This window comes from Pelobates fuscus, chromosome 8 (assembly GCF_036172605.1).
Source record: "Pelobates fuscus isolate aPelFus1 chromosome 8, aPelFus1.pri, whole genome shotgun sequence".
NCBI lineage: Eukaryota > Metazoa > Chordata > Amphibia > Anura > Pelobatidae > Pelobates > Pelobates fuscus.
In genome coordinates this window covers 166,459,178-166,484,178 of record NC_086324.1, presented here as the reverse complement: position 1 = coordinate 166,484,178, position 25,001 = coordinate 166,459,178, and the positions used below count along the sequence as shown (strand labels likewise).

At 44.2% G+C, this 25,001-nt stretch overlaps 1 protein-coding gene across 1 annotated transcript in view; it reads right to left on the bottom strand.

Annotated features, from left to right (window-relative positions):
* The window catches only part of LOC134571346 (hemicentin-1-like), a 46,526-nt gene extending 22,187 nt beyond the window's left edge, over window positions 1–24,339 (bottom strand). Inside the window, exons 1-4 of the mRNA XM_063429548.1 lie at window positions 24,288–24,339; window positions 19,895–20,224; window positions 3,752–4,051; window positions 2,155–2,484 (exon numbers count right to left, since the gene is read on the bottom strand). Coding sequence (XP_063285618.1) covers window positions 2,155–2,484; window positions 3,752–4,051; window positions 19,895–20,224; window positions 24,288–24,339 — 1,012 coding nt within the window. The remainder of the gene's footprint in view (window positions 1–2,154; window positions 2,485–3,751; window positions 4,052–19,894; window positions 20,225–24,287) is intronic.
* Between the last annotated feature and the right edge of the window lie 662 nt (window positions 24,340–25,001).

Sequence of the window (25,001 nt, the reverse complement as noted above, 5' to 3'; positions counted from 1 at the left end):
AGTAGCATAGCCTATTTACTGTATTAGTAAGTAAATGGAAGACATACATATAATAATCGCAACTTGCAATAGGAGTAGTATACTGGCTATTGAATCAGGCTAATGCGTTGGGCCCTATGATGGCGGAGCGTAGCTAAGGTAGGTGGGTCTTCTAACCATAGCATGCTCTGCTCGTATCTCCGAGCGGGCAGTGACAATCCTATTACTAAGCAATAAAGTAGTCAGGCAAGAGACAACAAAATATAACAAAAATAATGAAAGGCCGATGTGACTAAGATAAGACAAGTTGGTAAACAGTAGGTCATACATGTATTGAGAACAGTATTATGTGCCACTGTAGCCCATCCTCAGAGCGTGATAGCTGTTATGGTGACAGTAGGTTGGCAACTCCTAATATATGGTCATAAAACATAAAGACCTAAACAAGTTCAATTGTCCCTGGCCCGTGTTAAAGGCAAAATAGGTAAACTGCTAGCATAGGCAAACTGATAAGTGTAGCCGGTGGTTTAAGCATTGTTATGTTACGGTACTTGCATGTCGAGAAATCCCGTGGGCTCCTGTTAAACTGGGTAAGGGAGGTATTGGCTGGTATTTCTCAGGGAGCAGGAGTAACTTTTGTAGCTATCGGTATACATTAGTGAGAATTTCGGCCCAAGTCACAGTTAGGTGCCAGTAAGGTCATCAGGCACTGGGCAGTATGTCCGTTGGTGTCTCAGCCCACTCCGCAGGGTGTGAATGCTGCTCGGCCATTAGGAGCTGGTCTTCCGTGCCTCAGGATATTGGCCTTTTGGATGTCTGCCGCAGCGGAGGGCCATGCCGGTCCGCCGTTGTGTCTTCTCCGGTAGGAAGTGCAGCTGATTCTTCCCTTTGCGGTGGTGCCCCTGCGGCCGGGGACCGCCTTTCTTCGGCCTGAGGCCTTAGTAGGCGCTCGTGCCCTTTTGCCATTGATCCCATCTACAGGATCGTGGGCCCAGGGTTCCATCGGATCCCGATCTTCTCCCTGGGTGTATGGCAGGCTCTGGAGGAGTTCCTCCCGGTGAGCGCCCAGCTCAGATGAAGGGCGAGCGGTCTCATCCGCAGTGGCTTCCACGTGGGTGGTGCGTAGTGTTTGGACACTAGTGCCCTGTGCCCAGTGTGTCTCGGGTCCTGTGGGTTTCTGATCGAGTCTGGTTGTTTGCTGGTGCCTGCTCACCTGAGACAGCGGTGGCTGCGTCAGTGCTGCACGAGATTCAATTCGGCTCCAGAACGCTGCGCAGATTTTGTCAAAGGTTGCATTGAATTGTGCCTCCCATGTAGGCCTCCATGAGTTCTCCTCCACAGTCGCCATTTTAGGTCAGCTTGTCGGGAGGGAATGTCCCGGGGGGTTGGTGAGTCAGTTGTGTATATTGGTCGCTTCACCCCCAGGTGGGACCGGGATAACCCCCGCCGGTCCGGGGGGGGTCGGTCGGTTATGGTACACTGATGGCGGGTGGCTGGGAGACCGGCCGTGTCTCCCCTCCACTCAGTCTACCGTTCAAGTAGGCCTCAGTAAGGGGGTTTGGTTGCGAACCGTGGACGTGGCTCCCCAGTCGCTCGTGGGAGTTCCCTGTCAGTTTGCGGTTCAGGTTTGTGCCTTTTGGACTCCGTTTGACGGCTGCTGGGCCGTAGTTTAGCGGGTGTCGGTGTGATTATTTGAGGAGCTCCCCTCAAACACGTCCGTCGGCCATGCTTGCTAGGCCCCGCCCCCAGACTTTCATTTTTAACCCTTAACTGCCATACATAAGTGTGGTCCTTCTTTATTTTTTAATGTTCATCCCCTGTCCCCCAGGCCTGGGGATGAGGATGGGGATGGGGATCGGTGAAAAACATGGTGAGCTGTCCACAATTTATATTTTTTGGTATTGCTTCTAACATAAAGTTTAATAAAGATTAAGGGTTATATCATACCAGGGGTGTTACTAGGTTTCTAAAATACTTAATTAAGCTAAAGATGTTTTGGTGCTGATAATAGTCCTTTACATTTGAAATTTGCTTTGAATTCAGTTTGCATTCACTTTAGAATTCTTACTTTAGTAACTAACCTGATTAACCTCTTAAAACATAATTAATTTTGAATACTGAAAGTTGCAGTTAATGATGACTAGTGACTAATATATCAGATATGTCCTTTCTCACCGTAAACAAACAAGCTGGTTTCCTTTTCCTTCATCTTCCGATTGTAAAGTACTGAACACGTGTAGACTCCAGTATCGTTCAAAGAAACGTTGAAGATCTGCAGAGACACATCTCCATCCACTACCTTTGTTGTGTCTATGGAAAACCTGTTATCAGTTTTCGTCAGTGTACCATCGTAACTCAGGATTTGCTCTCCCTGGAAATTCCAGGATATTTCGAGGTATCTGGGATCCGCAGTAGGTGTATCCACAGAGAACTTGCAGGGAATTCTTGTCACTGACCTCATTCTGGCTTGATGAGTAGGAGGAACAATCAGCTCCAGAGGACCAACTGCAGAAAGAAACCGTGAATGTAAAAATATTTTTGGGTGTTTTTTAACATGAAGGATATTTACAGTTTCCTGTTCCCTGAAGAAGTCTTCAAGACACAATGTGTAGTGCGGGTTTATCTGGTGGAGGACCTTCAACATCGTTGTTGTCAATTGGGGCTTCTACATGAACTTTGCATTAATGCATTGCCTGTTTGATGATTTTATTATTTGAGTGAATAAAGTGTGTTTTAAACTTTTATGCTATATGGTTATTTTTATCTCCTTTTTTGTATGTTGCTATTCACGAAAAGGAAGATTTAGAAACCTACAAGAGTTCGATTTTGCATAGACCAGTATATAAAGATTATCCTGTGAATGTATTTGCTCTAAATTCCAGAAGACATTTAATGGCGTCACTCTATTTTCTTTTATCTTTGTCATTTGTGTATTTTTTTATAATTTCTTATTGTTTCCTTGTTCGTTTGCGGCTAATATTTTGTTGTTTGCTTTGCACATTATTTAACGCTGATTATTAGGACATATTTTGACTTATACTACATTTTGCATTATATCACAAGACTTGGAATTCTAGTTAGATGGGTAATATTAAAATCTTTATCCCAAGATATATTCCCAGTGTAGAAACATATACAGGGTTCTTCACTAATTTGTGAAATGTTTAGAATTTTAAAGTAATTTGTTAATTGTTTGGAATTCAAAGTTCTAGTTATCGACCAAACTAGTCAAACTGTAAACATAACCAACTTGGAGAATTGTTTTCAGTTTTGCTATTTTACCAACAATTCACACTTTAGTAAATAGCCCTCTGGTTTATTCACTAAATTCCATGCACCATCGATCTGGATTGGCACATGTCACTCAGGGTTACTCTATCTAACAATGTTCATATTTTGCAATACTGGCCCAGTTGCCACACAAAAAGGTATAAAAAAAAGTGTAAATAAGACAAGGCGTAAGTAGATGAGGAGAGACATGGAGGTGCTGATCCAAGAAGATAGAATTGGGGGAGTCAAAGGTGAGGGACAGAAATATAAAAGTAAAACAGAAAGATACATAAATGGGGGGGGGTGGAGGGGGGCATGTCAGGGCACAGGTGGAAGTACAATCACATTCACTGACACAACATTCAAATGAGTGACCCAGGTTGCGCAAAAATCTTAATGGAAATTCAACTACCTCAGAAAGACTGTGACAAATGAAGCAAAGGTTGTAATTTCTCCAAATTCTTTTTTACAACAAATAAATAAAAAGAATGGTTTGCTTTACCTATATAGTCCAGCTGGAAGTCTTTTTGTCGAGGTCTAGGTAGTGATGCATGTTGGATCTTACAGGAGAAGATCTTGTTTCTGTCCTTCTTGGTGGGTACTATGATTAGTGTGCTGTACACACTGTATGTACCATCATGGTTTCTCTGAGGTGTGGATACTGTGTAATTATTTACAGTCTCCCCGTCCCTGAACCATTTAACATCGATGTCCATAGGATAGAATCCGGTGATGGAACTTCTTAAAACACTCTCTTTATTTATAAAAGCAATTCTCTCAGTGATAGTGATATTTGGAGGAGCTGAAATTGATTAAAATAAGACAATAAAGTTCAATAAACAATAACCTCTATCTCAGAACATTGATTGACTGGTTTCTGTAATGTTAAATTCCTTCCACTGTTACAGATAATATGACTTATTATCGCCCTTAAAAAACACAATTACATGTCCTCTAGATCAGAGCAGGAAGCCAACCATCACTAACCTAATGATGAGGTTCATGAAGGGAAACATTGATTAGGTCCAACTGGTAATCGTATTATGCCCTTGTCCCATGGCCCAGGAACTGGGGTACAGAGCAGGAGGGCAATGTTGCTGCCCTCCTGTTCCGTTCAATTGAAACCCTCACCTACTCAATGTGTGAAGGGAAAAGGGTGCCTTCTACCCCTGCTTTAAATTTTCAAAAATGTGTTTTTATCTGACAGCTTAGGAAACGGGGCAGAGAGCAGTGCATAGCATGATAGCCATATACTTAAATTTTTAACCCCTCATCTACGATACTTGGGTGTAGGTATGCAAGCTGGGAGGGCCCTATGGGAGGGCCCTATGGGTGTCCCTTACACTTAATGACACCCGATGGGCATCTCAGATCAATGGAGGCAGTGAGGAAAGGTCAGTTCCTCCAAGCTAACAGAGAAAGCATCATGGGGAGGACTGGGAGGATGCAGAAATGAGGGGGATAGAGGAGGTGAGAGAGGAAGAATTAGACTCTCATCAGCCCCAGACTCCAATCAGTCTCAGCCACTAGTCCCACTGAAATCACCTTCCTGCACCCAAAAGGAAGAGAAACAGGATGGCACGCCTGGCACCCCGACTGGGTGTCTCCGCCAATTGCTGCTTCCTAGCTGTTGCCAAGTACAATAAGCACCGCACCGGACACCATAAGCACCGTAGCCCCTTGACCGCTGCAGCTTGGCTGGGGTCTCGCCGTCCCTTCTCATCCTGGATCAAGCCCCCAGTGAGAAGACCTCTCCTCCAAGAGTGTATAGCAAGTATAGCTGTGTAGCTCTTACAAGAGCTAGTGATTATAGCAATCCAAAGAACAATGCCAGGAGCAGGGATTATAGCTGGTATAGCTTGTATAGCTGTGCCCTACAATCACGAGATGAGGCTCTGTGTTGAGGGTGAAGATGATATGTTTTATGGCAGCCACAGTTGGCCTTATATGCAAGTCCCCATTCCAACATATCCAAAAATCACGCAGATCGGTTCAGGGGTTCAGGAATTTCCTAGAAGTCATAATTTCACTGACCGCACACATGGTCCCATGCCCAAAACAGTTCCAGAGAATCAGGGCTTGCGGTCGGTCTAGTTTGGTTGGTTGAACCAATTCTGTTCACATAGATTTTAAAGTGCCCATAGTCTTTTGGCAGGAGGCTGGCAAGCAGGCCCCTCCAAGAACACGTGGCAGAGGCATTTCTGCCACATATGGAAATAATGACTTGTGTGTGTGTGTGTGTGTGTATCTGGTTTTGTCAGTGTTTGCGTCATTGTGTTTATTTGTAAATGTATATGTGTAGCTGTGTCAGTATGCATGTATCTGTGTGTGTCAATGTGTATCTGTGTCAGTTTGTGTGTGTGTCAGTTTACACACCTGCATTCAAACACCAACACTACACACACATGCACACCTGCATTCAAATGGCAATACTACATATTAATTCACACAGACATATACTCCATATAAAAACATGCTCATATTTACATTCACAAACACAACTATGGAGAGTGGCAACACAGTTGAGGATCTTCCTTTTTGCCACCCTTGCGTTAGAGGAGGTCCCAAAAAAATGTATTGCGCCAGGACCCTGTCTAGTATGTTTTTCCACTAGCGTATTATGTGTATTTTTCAATAAGGCTTGTTGACACAAAAAGCACAGAATCTAAAAAAAAATTAAGCAGACACAAAGGCTTCTGCATGGCAAAAAAAATGTGGTTTGATCATAAAAAATATTAGTTATGGTGGTCCGAATTTTGTTCATTTCATTTTGGTTCAAACAAATTCTGTGCAGAGAAATGATTCTGGAAAATCATTCTAACAAATCAAAAGGGTGGGAAAAAGCTGTGTGCTGTAATAAAACTAAAAATGGCTACAATATCGCTTAGCCTAATAGCTGCACAATATTAGGCAATTATGCAATGCCAATTCCCAGTTGTCAAAATTATATTATCAGGAAAAAGCAACCTATTTTGTCCGAATGGACCACATTGGCACTAGTTCGAATGTGTTTGAAAATCCATATCCGCATGCCAACCAATATAAAACACAGGAATCAGACAAATAATTGACGATTCCATGGTGACCGAATATAAGTAATTCCAGCATCAGATTTTTCCCATAGGAAAGAATTGATTTAGTGTTTCCTATTTGCTGTTCATGCGCATTAGCACCCACTTGTCGCAGGACATCAGAGGAGGAGGAGCTGCGACCCTGTCAGGGTACCTGTAGTCTCTACCCCTGAGATGGGTAGAGACTTAGACGTTTTTCCATCCAGACGGCATGATTCTCCCGTTCCTCGCGGTCCCCTCGCGCATGTAAACGCCGGCCGCGAGAGAACTATGCCTTTTTGTAACGTGACGCTCAATAATCGACGTCATGACGCTATTCTAGCCCGACCTGTCAGTCAAATCCCGGACACGAATCAGGTCTCGGCGGAGGCGTGATTAGTCTCTAGAACCAGGGTATTTAAGGGAGCTCTCAGCATTTGCTCATTGCCCTGTTGTGGTTCTAGCCAGCCTAGTCACACAGTGCTCTTGTATTCTCTTGTCTTTTGGTTCTGACCCGGCTTTGTTATTACTTACCTGTCTTCTCTGTTATCCTTGACCCGGCTTGTCTCTCGCTTACCTGTCTTCTCGTTCCCTCGACCTCGGCTTGTCCCTGACCATTCTATACGTAGTATTACGTTAAGTCCGGCCATTCTAAGGTCCGGTATACGTATCTGCTACTCTTTGTACTCTGCGTGTTGGATCCCTGTCCCGATCCTGACATTACGACAGGGCCAATGGATCCTGCAGGTACAAACTGTCAGCTTGGTTCTCCTGATCCTAGGTTTGACGCCATGGATCATAGAATGGATCAGATGGCACTAGCACTATCACGTCCTAATAATCCACCTGAGGAGATGCGTAATACTTCTATTCCTCCTGTGAGTTCAGGGCTAGAGGTAGCCACTGTAGGTGCTTCTTCCCGAGTTACCCCACCTGTACGTTATGCTGGTTCTCCTGAAAGGTGTCGTGGCTTTTTGAACCAGATCAGTATCCATTTCGAGCTACAACCCCGTTCCTACCCTACTGAAAGGGCAAAGGTGGGATTTATTATCACCTTACTCATTGAGAAGGCTCTGAGATGGGCTAATCCGTTGTGGGAGAATGATAATCCATTAGTCTATAACTATAATGCCTTTGTAGCTGCTTTTAGAAGAACTTTTGACCCTCCTGGCAGAAAGGTCAATGCAGCTAGATTACTGTTGCGCCTTAGACAAGAGAACCGAACACTTGTGGATTACGCACTAGAGTTCAGGTCTTTGGCGGCAGAGGTTAAGTGGAATGAACAGGCTTATATAGACGTATTTTTAAACGGATTATCCGATGTAATACTTGACGAGGTAGCGACGAGAGAGCTTCCCGAGAATTTGGAGGACTTAATTTCCTTTATCTCTCGCATTGACGAACGTCTAAGAGAGAGGCAGAACACTCGAGATAGAACCGGTAGACCTTCCTTTAGACTAGCTCCTTCATTTCAAAGTCCTGAAACCAAAATTCCACAGTTTCCAGAGCCTATGCAGATAGGACTTACTCGCCTCTCAGAAGAGGAGAGACAGTACAGGAGAAGGGAGGGACTGTGTATGTATTGTGGAGTCAGAGGTCACTTACGTTTGAATTGTCCCAATCGCCCGGGAAACGCTCGCACCTAAGTTTCTCTAGAGGACAGGCCTTGGGTGTTTCTATTTTGTCCTCTACTCATAACTACAAAGAACACAGGCTTCTATTACCCGTCTCTTTAACTTGGGAGAAGGGAACTTTAGAGACTGTGGCATTGATAGACTCCGGAGCTGCTGAGAGCTTTATCGACCAAGTTTTTCTCACCAAACACGCTATCCCATCCCAGTTAAGGAAGACACCTTTGGCTGTTGAGGCCATAGATGGTAGACCTTTAGTTGAGCCTGTGATTTTCCGGGAGACCACACCTCTTAACTTAACTACTGGTATTCTACACAAGGAGGAGATATCTCTACTACTCATTTCATCTCCTTCTGTTCCCATAGTCCTGGGATACTCCTGGCTGAAGAGACATAACCCCATTATAGATTGGAAATCAGGGGAAATAGTCTCGTGGGGTCAGGGTTGTCAAGAGAGATGTTTAAAGAGAGTGTCACCCCTTTGTATTATTAACACACTTAATAACTCTACCGACTCTACTAAAGTACAGATACCGTCCTTGTATCTAGATTTAAAGGCGGCATTTGACAAAGGAAAGGCTGATACCTTACCACCACACAGGCCTTTTGATTGCAAAATTAATTTACTTCCTGGTACTATGCCTCCCAAGGGCCATGTATACCCTTTGTCTACGAATGAGAACTTAGTCTTAGAGGAGTATATTCGTGAAAACCTAGACAAAGGGTTCATTAGGAGATCCTCCTCCCCTGCTGGGGCTGGATTTTTTTTGTTAAAAAGAAGGATGGTTCTTTAAGACCTTGCATTGACTACCGAGGTTTGAACAAGATAACCATTAGAAATGCCTATCCGATCCCCTTGATCACCGAGCTTTTTGATCGATTAAAGGGTTCCAAGATTTTCACTAAGTTAGACCTCAGAGGTGCTTATAACTTGGTGAGAATTCAGCAGGGACACGAGTGGAAGACTGCGTTCAATACTCGTTATGGGCACTATGAGTATACTGTGATGCCTTTTGGTCTCTGTAATGCCCCGGCGGTATTTCAGGATCTAATTAATGAAGTTCTTAGGGAGTTTCAACATGACTGTGTTATTGTATACCTCGATCAGGGCCGGATTAACATAGGGGCTGATGGAGCTGCAGCTCCAGGCCCAGGCCCATGGAATAGGCCCATTGGTTTAAAAAAAACATTTTTTACATTTTTTTTATTTATTTTTTTACACACTACTCTTAGGGTTGCCAGGTATTTCTCATGTATTTCTTAGGGTTGCCAGGTATTTCTCATAAGTATTTCTCAGGTATTTGAGGCTGCCTAGCCGGTGCCGGTATTGCAGTAATACCGGCAATACAAATGTCTGTCTCAGTATAAACAGAGATTATTCTGCAATACCAGCGCCGGCCAGTAGGGGTCGCTGTTTGTGTGGAGAGAGGCAGTGATAAGAAGTTACGGCATCTCTCTCCCTGCCTCTCTCTACTCACTGATCCGCGGGGAGCAGCTCTGCACAGAGAGTCCAGACAGCAGCTCCGAGACATGGGGACGCTGAGACATTGGGACACTGGGGAACATGGGGACCCTGAGCATGGACGTCCGCAGGAATTTTTCCGGGGGGGAAGGGGGGGTATAATTGTAATGACATCCATGCTTGGCCCCTTTTTGACAGTGTCATGAAGGGGAGGAGCATAGTCATTTTCACATAAAGCAAGGATGAATAGCGTTTTCACAACTATGGTGTCAGGAATATATGTTTGTATTCCTGACACTATAGTGTTCCTTTCATCAAATTACAGGAACATTCTGGTCACCATAACAACTTTATCTAAATGAAAATGCTGTGATGCAAGGAGGCCCCTGGGTGCTCTTTCTTTGAAGGGGAAGGGGAAACCGTTTACCCCCAAAAGGCTTCCTTCAGCTTCCTTCAGCTCCTCCTCCAGATCTCCAGGTCGCTCAGTGGTATTTGACTTCTGAAACAGAGTGTCAGGAAGTGCAGATTGACGTTGGGCATGGGTGCCGCTGATTGGCTAGAGTGGTCAGCTGACACTCTAAGCCAATCGCTAGTTCCCGATTCATAAAAATGTTTTACGTTTTTAGGAATGGGGAGCTACTGATTGGCTTAGAGTGCTAGCTGACCCATCTAGCCAATCAGCGGTACCCCTACCCAGCGGCCCTCTGTGTTTCCTGACACTCAGTAAATAAAAGTGAACACATTAACACTGATATTGTTTGTTTTTACTTGGGGAGATGAGAAGGTCCAACGTTTCCCTGCCAGGCCCAGGTACCAACGCCTTATGATGTGGTGTCCAGAATGAAGTGCTACAATCTCATTTTCTTCTCCTTCATTTGACACAGTCTTCTTTGTCTTCTGAGGCTCCTTCTGCTCCTTTACCTTTCTGCTACTTTCTGCTTATTTTGCGCCCTTCTGCTCCTTTCTCTTTCTGATCCCTTTCTGCTCCTTCATGTCTCTTCCTGCTTCTTTCTGCCCCTTCCAGCTTCATGCAGCCCCTTGCTGATCCTTTCTGTTCCTTCTGATTCTTCCTGCCCCTTCCTGCTCCTTGCTGCCCCTTCCTGCTCCTTGCAGACCCGTCCTGCTCCTTGCAGACCCTTCCTGCTTTTTGCAGACCCTTCCTACTCATTTCTGCCCCTTCTTTCTCCTTGCTGCCCCTTCCTACTCCTAGCAGACCCTTACTACTCCTTGCTGACCCCTCCTGCACCTTGCTGACCCCTCCTGCTCCTTGCTGACCCCTCCTGCTCCTTGCTGACCCCTCCTGCTCCTTGCTGCCTCTTCCTACTCCATGCTGCCCCTTCCTGCTCCTTGCAGACCCTTCCTGCTCCTTGCAGACCCTTCCTGCTCCCTCTTCCTACTCCTTGCTGCCTCTTCCTACTCCTTGCTGCCCCTTCCTACTCCTTGCTGCCCCTTCCTGCTCCTTGCTGCCTCTTCCTGCTCCTTGCTGCCTCTTCCTGCTCCTTGCTGCCTCTTCCTGCTCCTTGCTGCCTCTTCCTACTCCTTGCTGACCCCTCTTGCTCCTTGCAGACCCTTCCTACTCCTTGCAGACCGTCCCTACCCCTTCCTGCTGCCCCTTCCTATTCCTTGCTGACCCCTCCTGCCTCTTGCAGACCCTTTCTACTCCTTGCTGACCCCTCCTGCTCCTTGTTGCTCCTTCTACTTTACCCTCCTGCTCCTTGAAAACCTTTCGACCCCTTCCTGCTTCTTGCTGCCCCTTTCTATTCCTTGCTGATCCCTCCTGCCCCTTGCAGAACCTTTCTGCTCCTTCTACTTTACCTTCCTCTATGCGGTCTCCCCCACCCCCATGCCTCACTTACCTGCTCTGTAGGCTACCTCTGTGCTGCTCCCCTGCGGTTTCAGTCATGAGAGAGAGGCAGGGATAAGCTGTAGCTTCCTGCTTTTCTCCATTCACAGCGCCACCTACTGGCCAGTGCTGGTATTGCACTGTATTCTCACACTAAAACGAAAAATAGCAGCACAAGCTGAAAAATCCGGGGGGGGCAAGTATCCCCCTTTACCCCCCCCCCCCATTCGGACGCCCATGACCCTGAGACACTAGGGACACAGTGGCCCCTAGTCTGTGTCCCCATGTCTCCCAGCCTCTGTCCCTAGTGTCTCAGTGTCCCCATGTCTCCCAGTGTCCCCATGTCTCTAAGTGTCCCCTAGTGTCCTAGTGACATCAGGACACTGGGAGACATGAGGACACAGACTCTAAGGGACACTGGGAGACATGGGGATACAAACACTAGGGGACACTGGGCGACATGGGGACACTGAGAGGCATGGAGACACAGGGAGACATGGGGACACTGGGCGACTTTGAGACATAGGAGACATGGCAGTGTCCCCATGTCTCCCAGCCAGTGTCCCTAGTATCTCAGTATCGCCATGTGTCCCTGGTGTCTCTCAGTGTCTGTAGTGTGCCAGTGTTCCCTAGACTCCCAAAGTCCCCTAGTCTCCCAATGTCTCTGTGTCCCCATGTCTCCTAGTGTCTCAGTGTCCCCTAGTATAAAAGAAAAAATCGCAGGCACTCACTGTGATAGATTTAGGCAGGTTTATTGGACAACGCAACGTTTCGACCTGTACCCAGGTCTTTATCAAGTCTCCAATGTCCCCTATGTATCAGTGTCCCCTATGTATCAGTGTCTCAGTGCCCCATGTCTCTCAGTGCCCATAGTGTCTCTGTGCCCGTAGTGTCTCAGTGTCCCCTAGTATAAAAGAAAAAAATCTCAGGCACTCACTGTGATAGCTTTAAGCAGGTTTATTGGACACCGCAACATTGTGACATGGGGACACTGGGAGACATGAGGACACAAACACTAAGGGACTGGGAGACATAGGGACACAGACATTCCCCCTTTTTGTGTATGTTCGCCCTTTCGGCCGTTCTGGGTATGTGATTTGTGTCAGTAGCCCACCTTTTTACCGCATCCATAGACTTCCTGCTTTACTGGACACTGCTGTTAGGGGGTATGGGTTTACTTGAAAGATGAAAGCATGAGATTAGCAAAGGGTATGTGTTTTCTCATAGTTGCATCCTATGAGTTTCCCTAAAGCATCATCTCCATCAGATACATGACGCTTAGGAGGTAGGACTTTTTTAGTGTGTTTGGTCAATAATATTTTGTAATTAGGCCCATCATAATTAACAGCACCAGGCCCACTGGGCTCTTAATCCGGCCCTGACCTCGATGATATACTTATACATTCCAGGGATGTTGAGACTCACCACGGACAGGTCAGAAGGGTTTTGCACAAACTTCTTCAACATGGCTTGTACTGCAAATTAGAGAAATGTAGCTTTGACCAATCCCAGACTGCCTTTCTTGGTTACGTGATTTCTGGAGAGGGGTTTGAAATGGATCCGGAGAAACTCCAATCCATTTTAGATTGGCCTTTACCTAAGGGTCTCAAGGCCATTCAGAGATTTATTGGTTTCTCTAATTATTACAGACGTTTCATTAAGGGTTACTCCTCTATTATTGCTCCTATCACCAATATGACCAGACAAGGGGCTGACACTAAGAATTGGTCTACTGAAGCACTTCTGGCTTTTAAGACTCTCAAGGAGCTGTTTGCTTCCGCACCAATTTTAGTTCACCCTGATACTACTCTGCCTTTCCTACTCGAAGTTGACGCTTCTGAGACGGGTATAGGTGCCATCCTGTCCCAAAGGTTGGGTGTGGATAAACCATTACATCCATGTGGGTATTTTTCCAAAAAATTATCGGGTACTGAGAGCAGATATGACATTGGTGACAGGGAACTCCTAGCGGTTATCATGGCTTTAAAGGAGTGGAGACATCTATTGGAGGGGACTTTGCATCCTGTTACCATTTTGACGGATCATAAAAACTTATCCTATATTGGGGAGGCTAAACGATTATCATCGAGACAGGCCCGTTGGTCTATATTCCTCACTCACTTCAATTACATACTCACATATAGGCCTGGTTCTAAGAATTCTAAAGCTGATGCCTTGTCTCGCCAACATGAACCTTCTGCCATATCTGAGCCGGTTTTATCCTCTATAGTACCTAAGTGTAATATCATCGCTAACACAACTCTCAAAATCCATTCTCCGCTTCTTGATCAGATCAGGAGCTTGCAGCATCTGGCACCTAGACTGACTCCTGCGTCTAGACACTTCGTTCCTCCTGAACTCCAACTGGAGCTCTTACAGTGTCTTCACGAGAGTAAGGTGGCTGGTCATCCGGGCGTTCGCAAAACATATTCCTTGATCTCTAAGGATTTCTGGTGGCCTTCTTTACGGAGGGATATTAAGGATTTTATCAGAGCCTGTGAGGTCTGTACTAAGACTAAACTACCTCATTCGCTTCCTTGTGGTCTCTTACATCCCCTGGAAGTTCCAGAAAAACCTTGGTCCTGTTTGGCGATGGATTTTATTGTGGATTTGCCTGTTTCGAAAAAGCACACTGTTATTCTCACAGTGGTGGATAGGTTTACCAAGATGGCTCATTTCGTGCCTTTACCTAAACTTCCGACTTCACCTGAATTAGCGGAGATTTTTGCTAAAGAGATCTTTCGCTTACATGGGATACCTTCCGAGATTACTTCTGATAGAGGTTCCCAGTTTGTTTCACGTTTCTGGAGATCATTCTGTTCTCAACTAGGCATTAAATTGAATTTTTCTTCTGCTTATCACCCTCAGTCTAACGGAGCCGCTGAACGTACCAATCAAAAGATTGAACAATATCTGCGTTGTTTTGTTTCTGAACACCAGGACGATTGGGTCGGTCTGATTCCTTGGGCAGAGTTCGCACACAATAATCTTGTTTGCGATTCAACTCGCTCTAGCCCCTTTTTCATGAATTATGGTTTTCATCCTTCCATTCTTCCCTCGGTTCCTTCTTCCCAGGGGGTACCGTCGGTTGATACTCATGTTGCCAATCTGAAGAAGTTGTGGGATCAGACTCGACAAATTCTCCTACATAATTCTATACTGTATAAAAAACACGCTGACAAACGCAGAAGGCCGGCTCCTAGTTTTGTCCCTGGTGATAGGGTATGGTTGAGTACTAGAAACATTCGTTTGAAAGTACCGTCTATGAAATTCGCTCCTCGCTACATTGGACCCTATAGGATCCTGAATCGAATTAATCCTGTTGCGTATCGCCTAGCGCTCCCCTCTGCCTTACGTATTCCTAATTCCTTTCATGTTTCCTTGCTAAAACCCCTGATCTGTAACAGACTCTCCTCCAGGGTCTCCTCTCCTCACTCTGTTCAGGTTGAGGGTCAGGAGGAGTACGAAATCAACTCCATCATCGATTCTCGAATCTCCCGGGGGAAAATCCAATACCTGGTTGACTGGAAGGGATATGGTCCAGAAGAGAGGACCTGGGTACCACAGGAGGATGTCCATGCTCCTCGTCTTCGCAGGGCTTTTCATTCCCGCTTTCCATCTCGTCCCGGTTCCTTCCGCCCGGTGGGCGTTTCTGAGAGGGGGGGTACTGTCAGGGTACCTGTAGTCTCTACCCCTGAGATGGGTAGAGACTTAGACGTTTTTCCATCCAGACGGCATGATTCTCCCGTTCCTCGCGGTCCCCTCGCGCATGTAAACGCCGGCCGCGAGAGAACTATGCCTTTTTGTAACGTGACGCTCAATAATCGACGTCATGACGCTATTCTAGCCCGACCTGTCAGTCAAATCCCGGACACGAATCAGGTCTCGGCGGAGGCGTGATTAGTCTCTAGAACCAGGGTATTTAAGGGAGCTCTCAGCATTTGCTCATTGCCCTGTCGTGGTTCTAGCCAGCCTAGTCACACAGTGCTCTTGTATTCTCTTGTCTTTTGGTTCTGACCCGGCTTTGTTATTACTTACCTGTCTTCTCTGTTATCCTTGACCCGGCTTGTCTCTCGCTTACCTGTCTTCTCGTTCCCTCGACCTCGGCTTGTCCCTGACCATTCTATACGTAGTATTACGTTAAGTCCGGCCATTCTAAGGTCCGGTATACGTATCTGCTACTCTTTGTACTCTGCGTGTTGGATCCCTGTCCCGATCCTGACAGACCCGACATCGGTGCTGGGAACAAGTAAGCGTTTTTAACCCTTTATTCACCCAGGGAGGGGTGGAGCAAGAGAGGTGGGAGGCAGTGGGAGTTATAGTGCTAGAAATGCAGAGCACTTCTTTGTAGTCTTCCTAATCCTGGATAACTATTCCTCCTTCCTTGTCCGCCCCTCTTATAACTGTTGTTGAATCCTTGGATCCTGTGATAAGCATTAATTGCTTGCCTCTCAGCTCTTGACAGGTTGTCATTCCTGTGTGATAGTGATAATAATTATATAATCAAAATGATCTGCTGTCACGCTGTTACCAATGAGCATATACATGCTCCCTCAAATGTGAGTACAGTACATTTTATTCCTACTTATTGCGTGTGTTTTCCATTTCAAACAGAGAGCACTATTCTCCTTATTTCTATTTTTTATATATCCATTGGAAAACACAGAGGAACATTCCTTTCTAACTATATTCGTGAGTGGGGATTATACCGCTTTAAGCTTTCACCAAGAGCTGAATTAGAAGCTCCTTGTTTGTGAGTGTATTTTATTCCCTCTTTTATATATACACTGAGATTGTCTTTACTGAGTTATACTATTGGACCCTATTTTCTTATGTATTTCATATGAGATGCACATGTTTTGAAAATACCACAAGACGTACCAACGTGCGTATAAAAATCCTGTGACAAGGATTATATTGTCAGAAGCAAATACAATCGAGCCAACAGATGGCTCCTTATTTGTGAGTTTATTTTATATGAATTTCTTACCTCTGAATTGATCACAAACAATATTACACTATTGTTGTTCCCTCTGTCATTCTGTCATTTCAGGAATATATCTGTATATATCCTGGAATTTACCCATTTGAATGCATTGGACTACCTACCCCAACCACTACCCTTATCAAAAACATTTTACCATTTTAAAAGGACAATTTTTTGTGACTATATAATTATTATCACTATCATAACTGTACTATCTAAAAGTATCGTTAGTGTATAGTTGTTTGGCGCAATCTGTTTCCTTTTCTTTTTTTATCTGTTTTATGCCTTCGGGTTGTTAGGGTATCCAACTAACAGAGTTTGCTGCCACCTTTGGAGTCTGCGCTGTATCTTCTTTTGCCTTTTGTCATTCCTGTGTACCTGTTGTTTAAAGAGTTGCTTAGATTAATTCTGTACTTAGGGTAGACATTCTCGATTGGTTAGGTAATGGATAAAATTTAAACAGTAGTAAAGGGTCAGCGCTGGTAGAACAAACTGGGAAAAGTGAAATTAAGGCAGCTTTCCTCCAAAAGGAAGGGAATCTCTCTATCCCTATAATAGTGAGGCAAGTACAAAATGTAAAAAAGTGTAGAGGATTAGCACCACTCTAAAAAGACACTGGAGAGGATATTATTACCAGCATAAGATGCCTTAAAAACAAATAAATAGAAAATAAGATAAATAGAAAATAAAATATTAAATATTAAACATAAGTCCAATATAGAAAGTCCAATAAAAGATGATGGTATATACTTCCCGGAAGAGCAATCACAAACTTGTTCAAGAAAAATGTTCTTGTTGGGATATCACATAAGGTCCAGGGGCGGGCTGGGAGGCAATTGTCACCCAGGTCGCCCTAAATCCAGGCTAAATCATGTTTAAAATGGCCGCTGCCTCTGCCTGCTTGCCTGCCACGGAGGCAGAGACAGGATCTCTTTGTCAGGATCGGGACAGGGATCCAACACGCAGAATACAAACAGGAGCTAGGTACGTATACCGGACCTTAGAATGGCCGGACTAACGTAAGGAGAAAGCAAAGAATGGTCAGAGACAAGCCGAGGTCGAGGGAACGAGAGAACAGGTAAGCGAGAGACGAGCCGAGGTCAAAGGACACGAGAGTCAAGCAGGAACGAAAATACAAGCCGAGTCAGAACCAAAAAGACAAACAGTAATAAGAGCACTGAGTGACCAGACAAGCTAGAACCACGACAGGGCAATGAACCATTATTTATTTATTTATTTATAAAATATTTTACCAGGAAAGATACATTACACACATCCCTATTTTATACCTTGACTCGTTAATTGATGACTCCGCCCCTGCCGAGCCCTGATTCGTTGTTCAGAACTAGATTGACAGGTCGGGACGTGATTGCCGTCATGACGTCGGCTCCTGAGCGCTGCGTCATAAAAGGAAGCGGGCTATCGCGGCCGGCGTGTAAACGGCTATGAGAGCTGTGAGGATTGGGTGAATCAACCCCCCTGAGAGGACGGCCGTTTGAAAGTCTAACCTCCTCCGAGGTAGAGACTTCAGGTACCCTGACAGTACCCCCCCCCTCTCAGAAACGCCCACCGGGCGGAAGGAACCGGGGCGAGACGGAAAACGAGCATGAGATGCCCTGAGGAGACGAGGGGCATGCACATCTTCCCGGACCACCCAAGACCTTTCCTCAGGACCATAACCTTTCCAGTCAACAAGATATTGCACCCTCCCCCGAGAAACCCGAGAATCGAGAATGGACTTGACTTCATACTCCTCCTGACCCTCAACCTGGACAGAACGAGGGGAGGACACAGCGGAGGAAAACCTGTTACAAACCAAAGGTTTCAATAAGGAAACATGAAAGGAGTACGGGATGCGCAGGGCAGGCGGAAGAGCCAGACGATACGCAACCGGGTTTATACGAGACAGAACCCTGTAAGGACCTATGTAACGAGAAGCAAATTTCATGGAAGGAACCTTCAAGTGGATGTTTCTGGTACTCAGCCATACCCTATCACCCGGGGAAAAAACCGGAGCCACCCGTCTGCGTTTGTCAGCGTGTCGTTTGGACACCGTGGAATTATGAAGAAGAATTTGTCGAGTCTGATCCCACAACTTCCTCAAATTGGCAACATGAACATCAACCGACGGTATCCCTTGGGAAGGGGAAACCGACGGAAGAACGGAAGGATGAAAGCCATAATTCATGAAAACGGGGCTAGAACGAGTAGAATCGCAAACGAGATTGTTGTGCGCAAACTCCGCCCAAGGAATCAGACCGACCCAATCGTCCTGGTGTTCAGAAACAAAACAACGCAAAAATTGTTCAACCTTTTGGTTGGTGCGTTCGGCAGCTCCGTTGGACTGGGGATGATAGGCAGAAGAAAAATTCAATTTAATGCCAAATTGAGAACAGAAGGGTTCAGTAGTTAGGAACGCTCAGTGGTTCTAAGTGTTCGTGCGAATCTCCCCGATGGCCTTGCACGATTTGGTTGTCAAATAGATGAATGGAAGTTAGTTTACACTAAATGTGGTTGTTGCATGTTAATGCTGGTGATGTAATGATCCCCCTGCGGGATTTGTTTAGTATTGCAGTTGGGTTATATGCTTATTTCTTCACCCTGTAGCATTATGTTATGTTATGCATTAGAGGTGGCTCACCGGTGGTTTAACTGTACATATGTTTGCATGTTTAGTTTCAGTTGGATACGATTGCCGCCATGCATATATCCCTGTCTTGGGCATCCAGCACAATAGGCATTTTCTTGCCTGGGAGCTTATTCTTCCTGGCATCGTTTGCCTTTGTTGCCTACTGCATTGTCGGTAGCGGCACACCACAACCGACTGGTGTTTTAAACTATGTCATCACTACTATACAGATGTTGTTTCTATTTATATGTTATCTAACCATTATGGCAATATTGCCCCGACCAAAAAGCTAAGGCAGGACCTGTAGTTGTGAGAGGGGCTGGGGGTCCCCTGTATTTGGGAAACTGCCTGACAACCCAAGCAATGTCCCTGTAGGCAGTTCAACAGATTGTTATTGCAACCATGTGATTGCGATGACAAGCTATCACATGGCCCGGAAGGGCTGGATTTGCTGCAGGTGTCAGGCATTCCCACCTAAGTGAATCGACGGGGTAGGTAAGTACTCAGAGACACAGGGGCTTCACACCGTTACATCGTTCTATGATGGCGTAACAGCTTTTACGAATTATGCCTCTACAGTCTCACTGCTCAATCATCAGCCATTTAGGAGTTAAATCACTTTTGTTTATGTTTATGCAACCCTAGTCACACCTCCCCTGGCTGTGACTAATTTACCTGTAATCACAAAGGAGGCTCCTGCAGGCTATTAACAGAGCAAGAGATAATACATTCTAAATTAAGCACACTGTGCAAGAAAGGAATTTTAAACATTAGATCTCTCTTCCAAGAAATGTTTATGGAGGCTGTGTAAGTGACAGCCAGGGGAGGTGTGGCTAGAGCTACATAAACAAAGTGATTTAACTCCTAAATTGCAGAGAATTGAGTGGTGAGACTGCAGGGGCATGATCTATACACCAAAATTAGTTAAGCTATAGATCTTTTAGCTTCAGTACAGACTCCGACACTAAAGCAGCAAATCAGTGTGCATTATTTCCCTGTTTGCATTATTCTATGTTTTGTAGATCGCATATGCACATTCTTACCATAAACAGACAAGCTGACTGACTTCTCCATTATCTCCAGACTGTACAGTATTACACATGTATAGACTCCGCTATCAGTTACTGTAACATTGGATATAGACAGAGACGCATCCCCATCTATAACTCTGGTTGTGTTTATGGAAAATCTGTCATCACTTGTTGTCACTGTATCATCGAAGCTCAGGATTTCCTCTCCCTGAAAAATCCAGAATATTAAAAGGAGGCTGGGATCCACAGGAGTCTTATACACAGTGACTGTGCAGGGAATTATTGTCTCTGAACCCTTTCTAACATGATGAGTGGGAGGAACATCCAGCTCCAGAGCGCCACCTGCAGAGAGAAACAGTGAATTTAAAAAAGTACAATTCATGATGACAATTAGTTTGTTTACACAGTATTCATTGCTGATTACTGGGAAATAAATGCAATTTTTATAAATCTAGCATTATACCACAACAATTGAAATGCAAGGAAATTGGGTGATAATAAAATATGTATCTAGTCTAGAGAAAACTAAAGGGTTATTTGCTAATGTGTAAATGAATGAGAATTCAAAGTCAATGTTAAATCTTAGGACAAAATAGCCAAACTGAAAATATCGCTACCTTAGATATCATTTTAATTGTGGTTAGCTTGGCCTAAAATTTGAAATGCAACAATTCATTCTTTAAAAAGAACAACCACCGCTTATGGCATTTGTTCTGGTGAGTAGAATCATTCCCTTCAGGCTTTTTGCTGTAAACACTGTCTTCAGAGAAAATGCAGTGTTTACATTACAGCCTAGTGATAACTTCACTGGCCACTCCTCAGATGGCTACTAGAGGTGCTTCCTGGAACGTTGCGCGTCTTCACGCTCTGCATGGTGATGCAATACTTTCCTTATAGAGATGCATTGATTCACTGTATCTCTATGAGGAGATGCTGATTGACCAGAACAGCATTTTGAAGTGAACGCATTAGCCCTATAATGTTCCTTTAATTAATAACCCCGGGGTGTATTTACTAAAGTCCAAGTACCGTCTGTCTGTGGAAAAATAATTCAGGTCTGTTTGGGGACATTTGACAGCAAAATCTGGATATTTTACACACTATTTAACACTGTCTAAATTTTGTAATACTGGATCTGAGTAAGTCAGAATTTTACGCAGATTTTATCCTATCTGGACATGGCCAAATAAAATTCGGATGTTTATATTAAAAAAACCCACTGTTTGCATGATAGCAGAAGTGAAAGAATTAAAGGGACACTATTGTCACCAGAACAACTACAACTTGTTCTGGTGACTATAGTGTTCTGGTGTCTATAGTATGTCTCTGCAGGCAGAGGCATAACTAGAAAACACTGGGACCCAGTGCCTCCCTATTTGTCTCATTCCCCCATCCCGCCATTTAAGGTGTCTCTTCCTCCATACCAACCCCTCTATCTGTCTCATTCTTCCCAGCCCCTCCATGTGTCTCATTCCCTCCCCAAGCCCCTCCATGTGACTCATTCCAACCCCTCCAGCCCCGCCTTGTCTATCATTTTTTTTTATCCCAAGATTTCCATGTGTCTCATTCCCTCCAGCCCAGCCCTTCCATATGTCTCATTCCCTACCACCAGATACTCCATGTGTATAATTTCCTCCTCCCCCCAGTCCCTCCATGTGCCCTATTCCCTCCGCCCCTCCTGTACCTGCTCACCGCCACAGTACTCATCTGACAGGAAGTGCTCTTTGTGTGCACTTCCTGTCAGACTGCAATCCGCTACCTATTCCCTCCACCCTCCCAGTCCTTCTTTGTGTATCATTCCCTTTCCCCAGCCCTTCCATGTGTTTCATTCACCACCCCCCAAACCCACCATGTGTCTCATTTCCTTCCCCCTGCCCCTCTATGTGTCTCATTCCCTCTTCCCCCCAGCCCCACCATTTGTATCATTCCCTCCTCCCCCCAGCCACTCCATGTATATAATTCCTTCCTCACCCAGCCCCACCATGTGTATCATTCCCTCCCACTCTCTATTATACACTGTATGTAACCTGCCCTATATAGCACACTCCCTCTCTGTAATTAGTTACCTGTAACTGTACATTACCCTCTCTCTATTATACACTGTATGAACAGTATGCAGTAACCTGCCCTATATAACACACTCCCTCTCTGTAATTAGTTACCTGTAACTGTACATTACTCTCTCTATTATACACTGTATGTACAGTATACAGTAACCTGCCCTATATAACACACTCCCTCTCTGTAATTAGTTACCTGTAACTGTACATTACTCTCTCTCTATTACACACTGTATGTACAGTATACAGTAACCTGCCCTATATAACACACTCCCTCTCTGTAATTAGTTACTGTAACTGTACATTACCCTCTCTCTATTACACAGTGTATGTACAGTATACAGTAACCTGCCCTATATAACACACTCCCTCTCTGTAATTAGTTACTGTAACTGTACATTACTCTCTCTCTATTATACACTGTATGTACAGTATACAGTAACCTACCCTATATAACACACTCCCTCTCTGTAATTAGTTACTGTAACTGTACGTTACCCTCTCTCTATTATACACTGTATGTACAGTATACAGTAACCTGCCCTATATAACACACTCCCTCTCTGTAATTAGTTACCTGTAACTGTACATTACCCTCTCTCTATTATACACTGTATGTACAGTATACAGTAACCTGCCCTATATAACACACTCCCTCTCTGTAATTAGTTACTGTAACTGTACGTTACCCTCTCTCTATTATACACTGTATGTACAGTATACAGTAACCTGCCCTATATAACACACTCCCTCTCTGTAATTAGTTACTGTAACTGTACATTACCCTCTCTCTATTATACACTGTATGTACAGTATACAGTAACCTGCCCTATATAACACACTCCCTCTCTGTAATTAGTTACTGTAACTGTACATTACCCTCTCTCTATTATACACTGTATGCACAGTATACAGTAACCTGCCCTATATAACACACTCCCTCTCTGTAATTAGTTACTGTAACTGTACGTTACCCTCTCTCTATTATACACTGTATGTACAGTATACAGTAACCTGCCCTATATAACACACTCCCTCTCTGTAATTAGTTACTGTAACTGTACATTACCCTCTCTCTATTATACACTGTATGTACAGTATACAGTAACCTGCCCTATATTACACACTCCCTCTCTGTAATTAGTTACTGTAACTGTACGTTACCCTCTCTCTATTATACACTGTATGCACAGTATACAGTAACCTGCCCTATATAACACACTCCCTCTCTGTAATTGGTTACTGTAACTGTACATTACCCTCTCTCTCTATTATACACTGTATGTACAGTATACAGTAACCTGCCCTATATAACACATTCCCTCTCTGTAATTAGTTACCTGTAAGTGTACATTACCCTCTCTCTCTATTATACACTGTATGTATAGTATACAGTAACCTGCCCTATATAACACACTCCCTCTCTGTAATTAGTTACTGTAACTGTACATTACCCTCTCTCTATTATACACTGTATGTACAGTATACAGTAACCTGCCCTATATAACACACTCCCTCTCTGTAATTAGTTACTGTAACTGTACATTACCCTCTCTCTATTATACACTGTATGTACAGTATACAGTAACCTGCCCTATATAACACACTCCCTCTCTGTAATTAGTTACTGTAACTGTACATTACTCTCTCTCTATTATACACTGTATGCACAGTATACAGTAACCTGCCCTATATAACACACTCCCTCTCTGTAATTAGTTACCTGTAACTGTACATTACCCTCTCTCTCTATTATACACTGTATGTACGGTATACAGTAACCTGCCCTATATAACACACTCCCTCTCTGTAATTAGTTACTGTAACTGTACATTACCCTCTCTCTATTATACACTGTATGTACAGTATACAGTAACCTGCCCTATATAACACATTCCCTCTCTGTAATTAGTTACCTGTAAGTGTACATTACCCTCTCTCTATTATACACTGTATGTATAGTATACAGTAACATGCCCTATATAACACACTCCCTCTCTGTAATTAGTTACTGTAACTGTACATTACCCTCTCTCTCGATTATACACTGTATGCACAGTATACAGTAACCTGCCCTATATAACACACACTCTCTCTGTAATTAGTTACCTGTAACTGTACATTACCCTCTCTCTCGATTATACACTGTATGCACAGTATACAGTAACCTGCCCTATATAACACACTCCGTCTCTGTAATTAGTTACTGTAACTGTACATTATCCTCTCTCTCGATTATACACTGTATGCACAATATACAGTATACAGTAATAGTAACCATATAAAGCAGGATAGTGTCCCCTACTGTTTGATATTAATTATATAATTGCATGGCTATAACAGACCTGATTGCAGATATAGAAGCAGTAACATTAATCCTCCTGGTCCTCGATCCATTTTCTAATAGAGTGATGTCTAAATCGTACTTTCACTTTGTTTAATTGATACCTTTTGCAAGCATAACATTACAGCTCTAGACTTTGTCCTCTGTTTTTTTATTATCCGTTTTATTAAGGAAATGATGACAGCACATTGCTTACGTGCTCTAGCTGGAAAGGGACACTCCAAGATTACAAAACTTAAACCCTATAAATTATTGTTATTATTAAATAAATGTTACTATTGGGTCAACAACACCATACAACTCTTCCCTCAAAAGTATCACAGCCCAAACTTGAATACACCGATTCCAGCTCATATTGTTGAAGGCTATGTTTGCTAAGGTGTTGTGGACCCAATGAAAACATTCCTTTCATATATCCTATATGAGTTTGGTGATCATAAACTAAATTTTTTGGATTTAACAATCTCCATTACGGACAACAACAAAATAGAAACTACCCTCTACCGTAAGCCATCTGCGTCTAACAACCTACTAAGATGGGATAGTTTCCACCCGGTGCCTCTCAAACTAGGCATTCCAACAGGGCAATACCTCAGGATGAGACGTAACTGCAGCTCTATCACAGAATATAGAGCCAAGGCAGGTGAACTCAGGAGTTTCTTTAAAGCAAAAGGATACCCAAATAGATGCCTCAAGAGGGCATACAAGAGAGCCC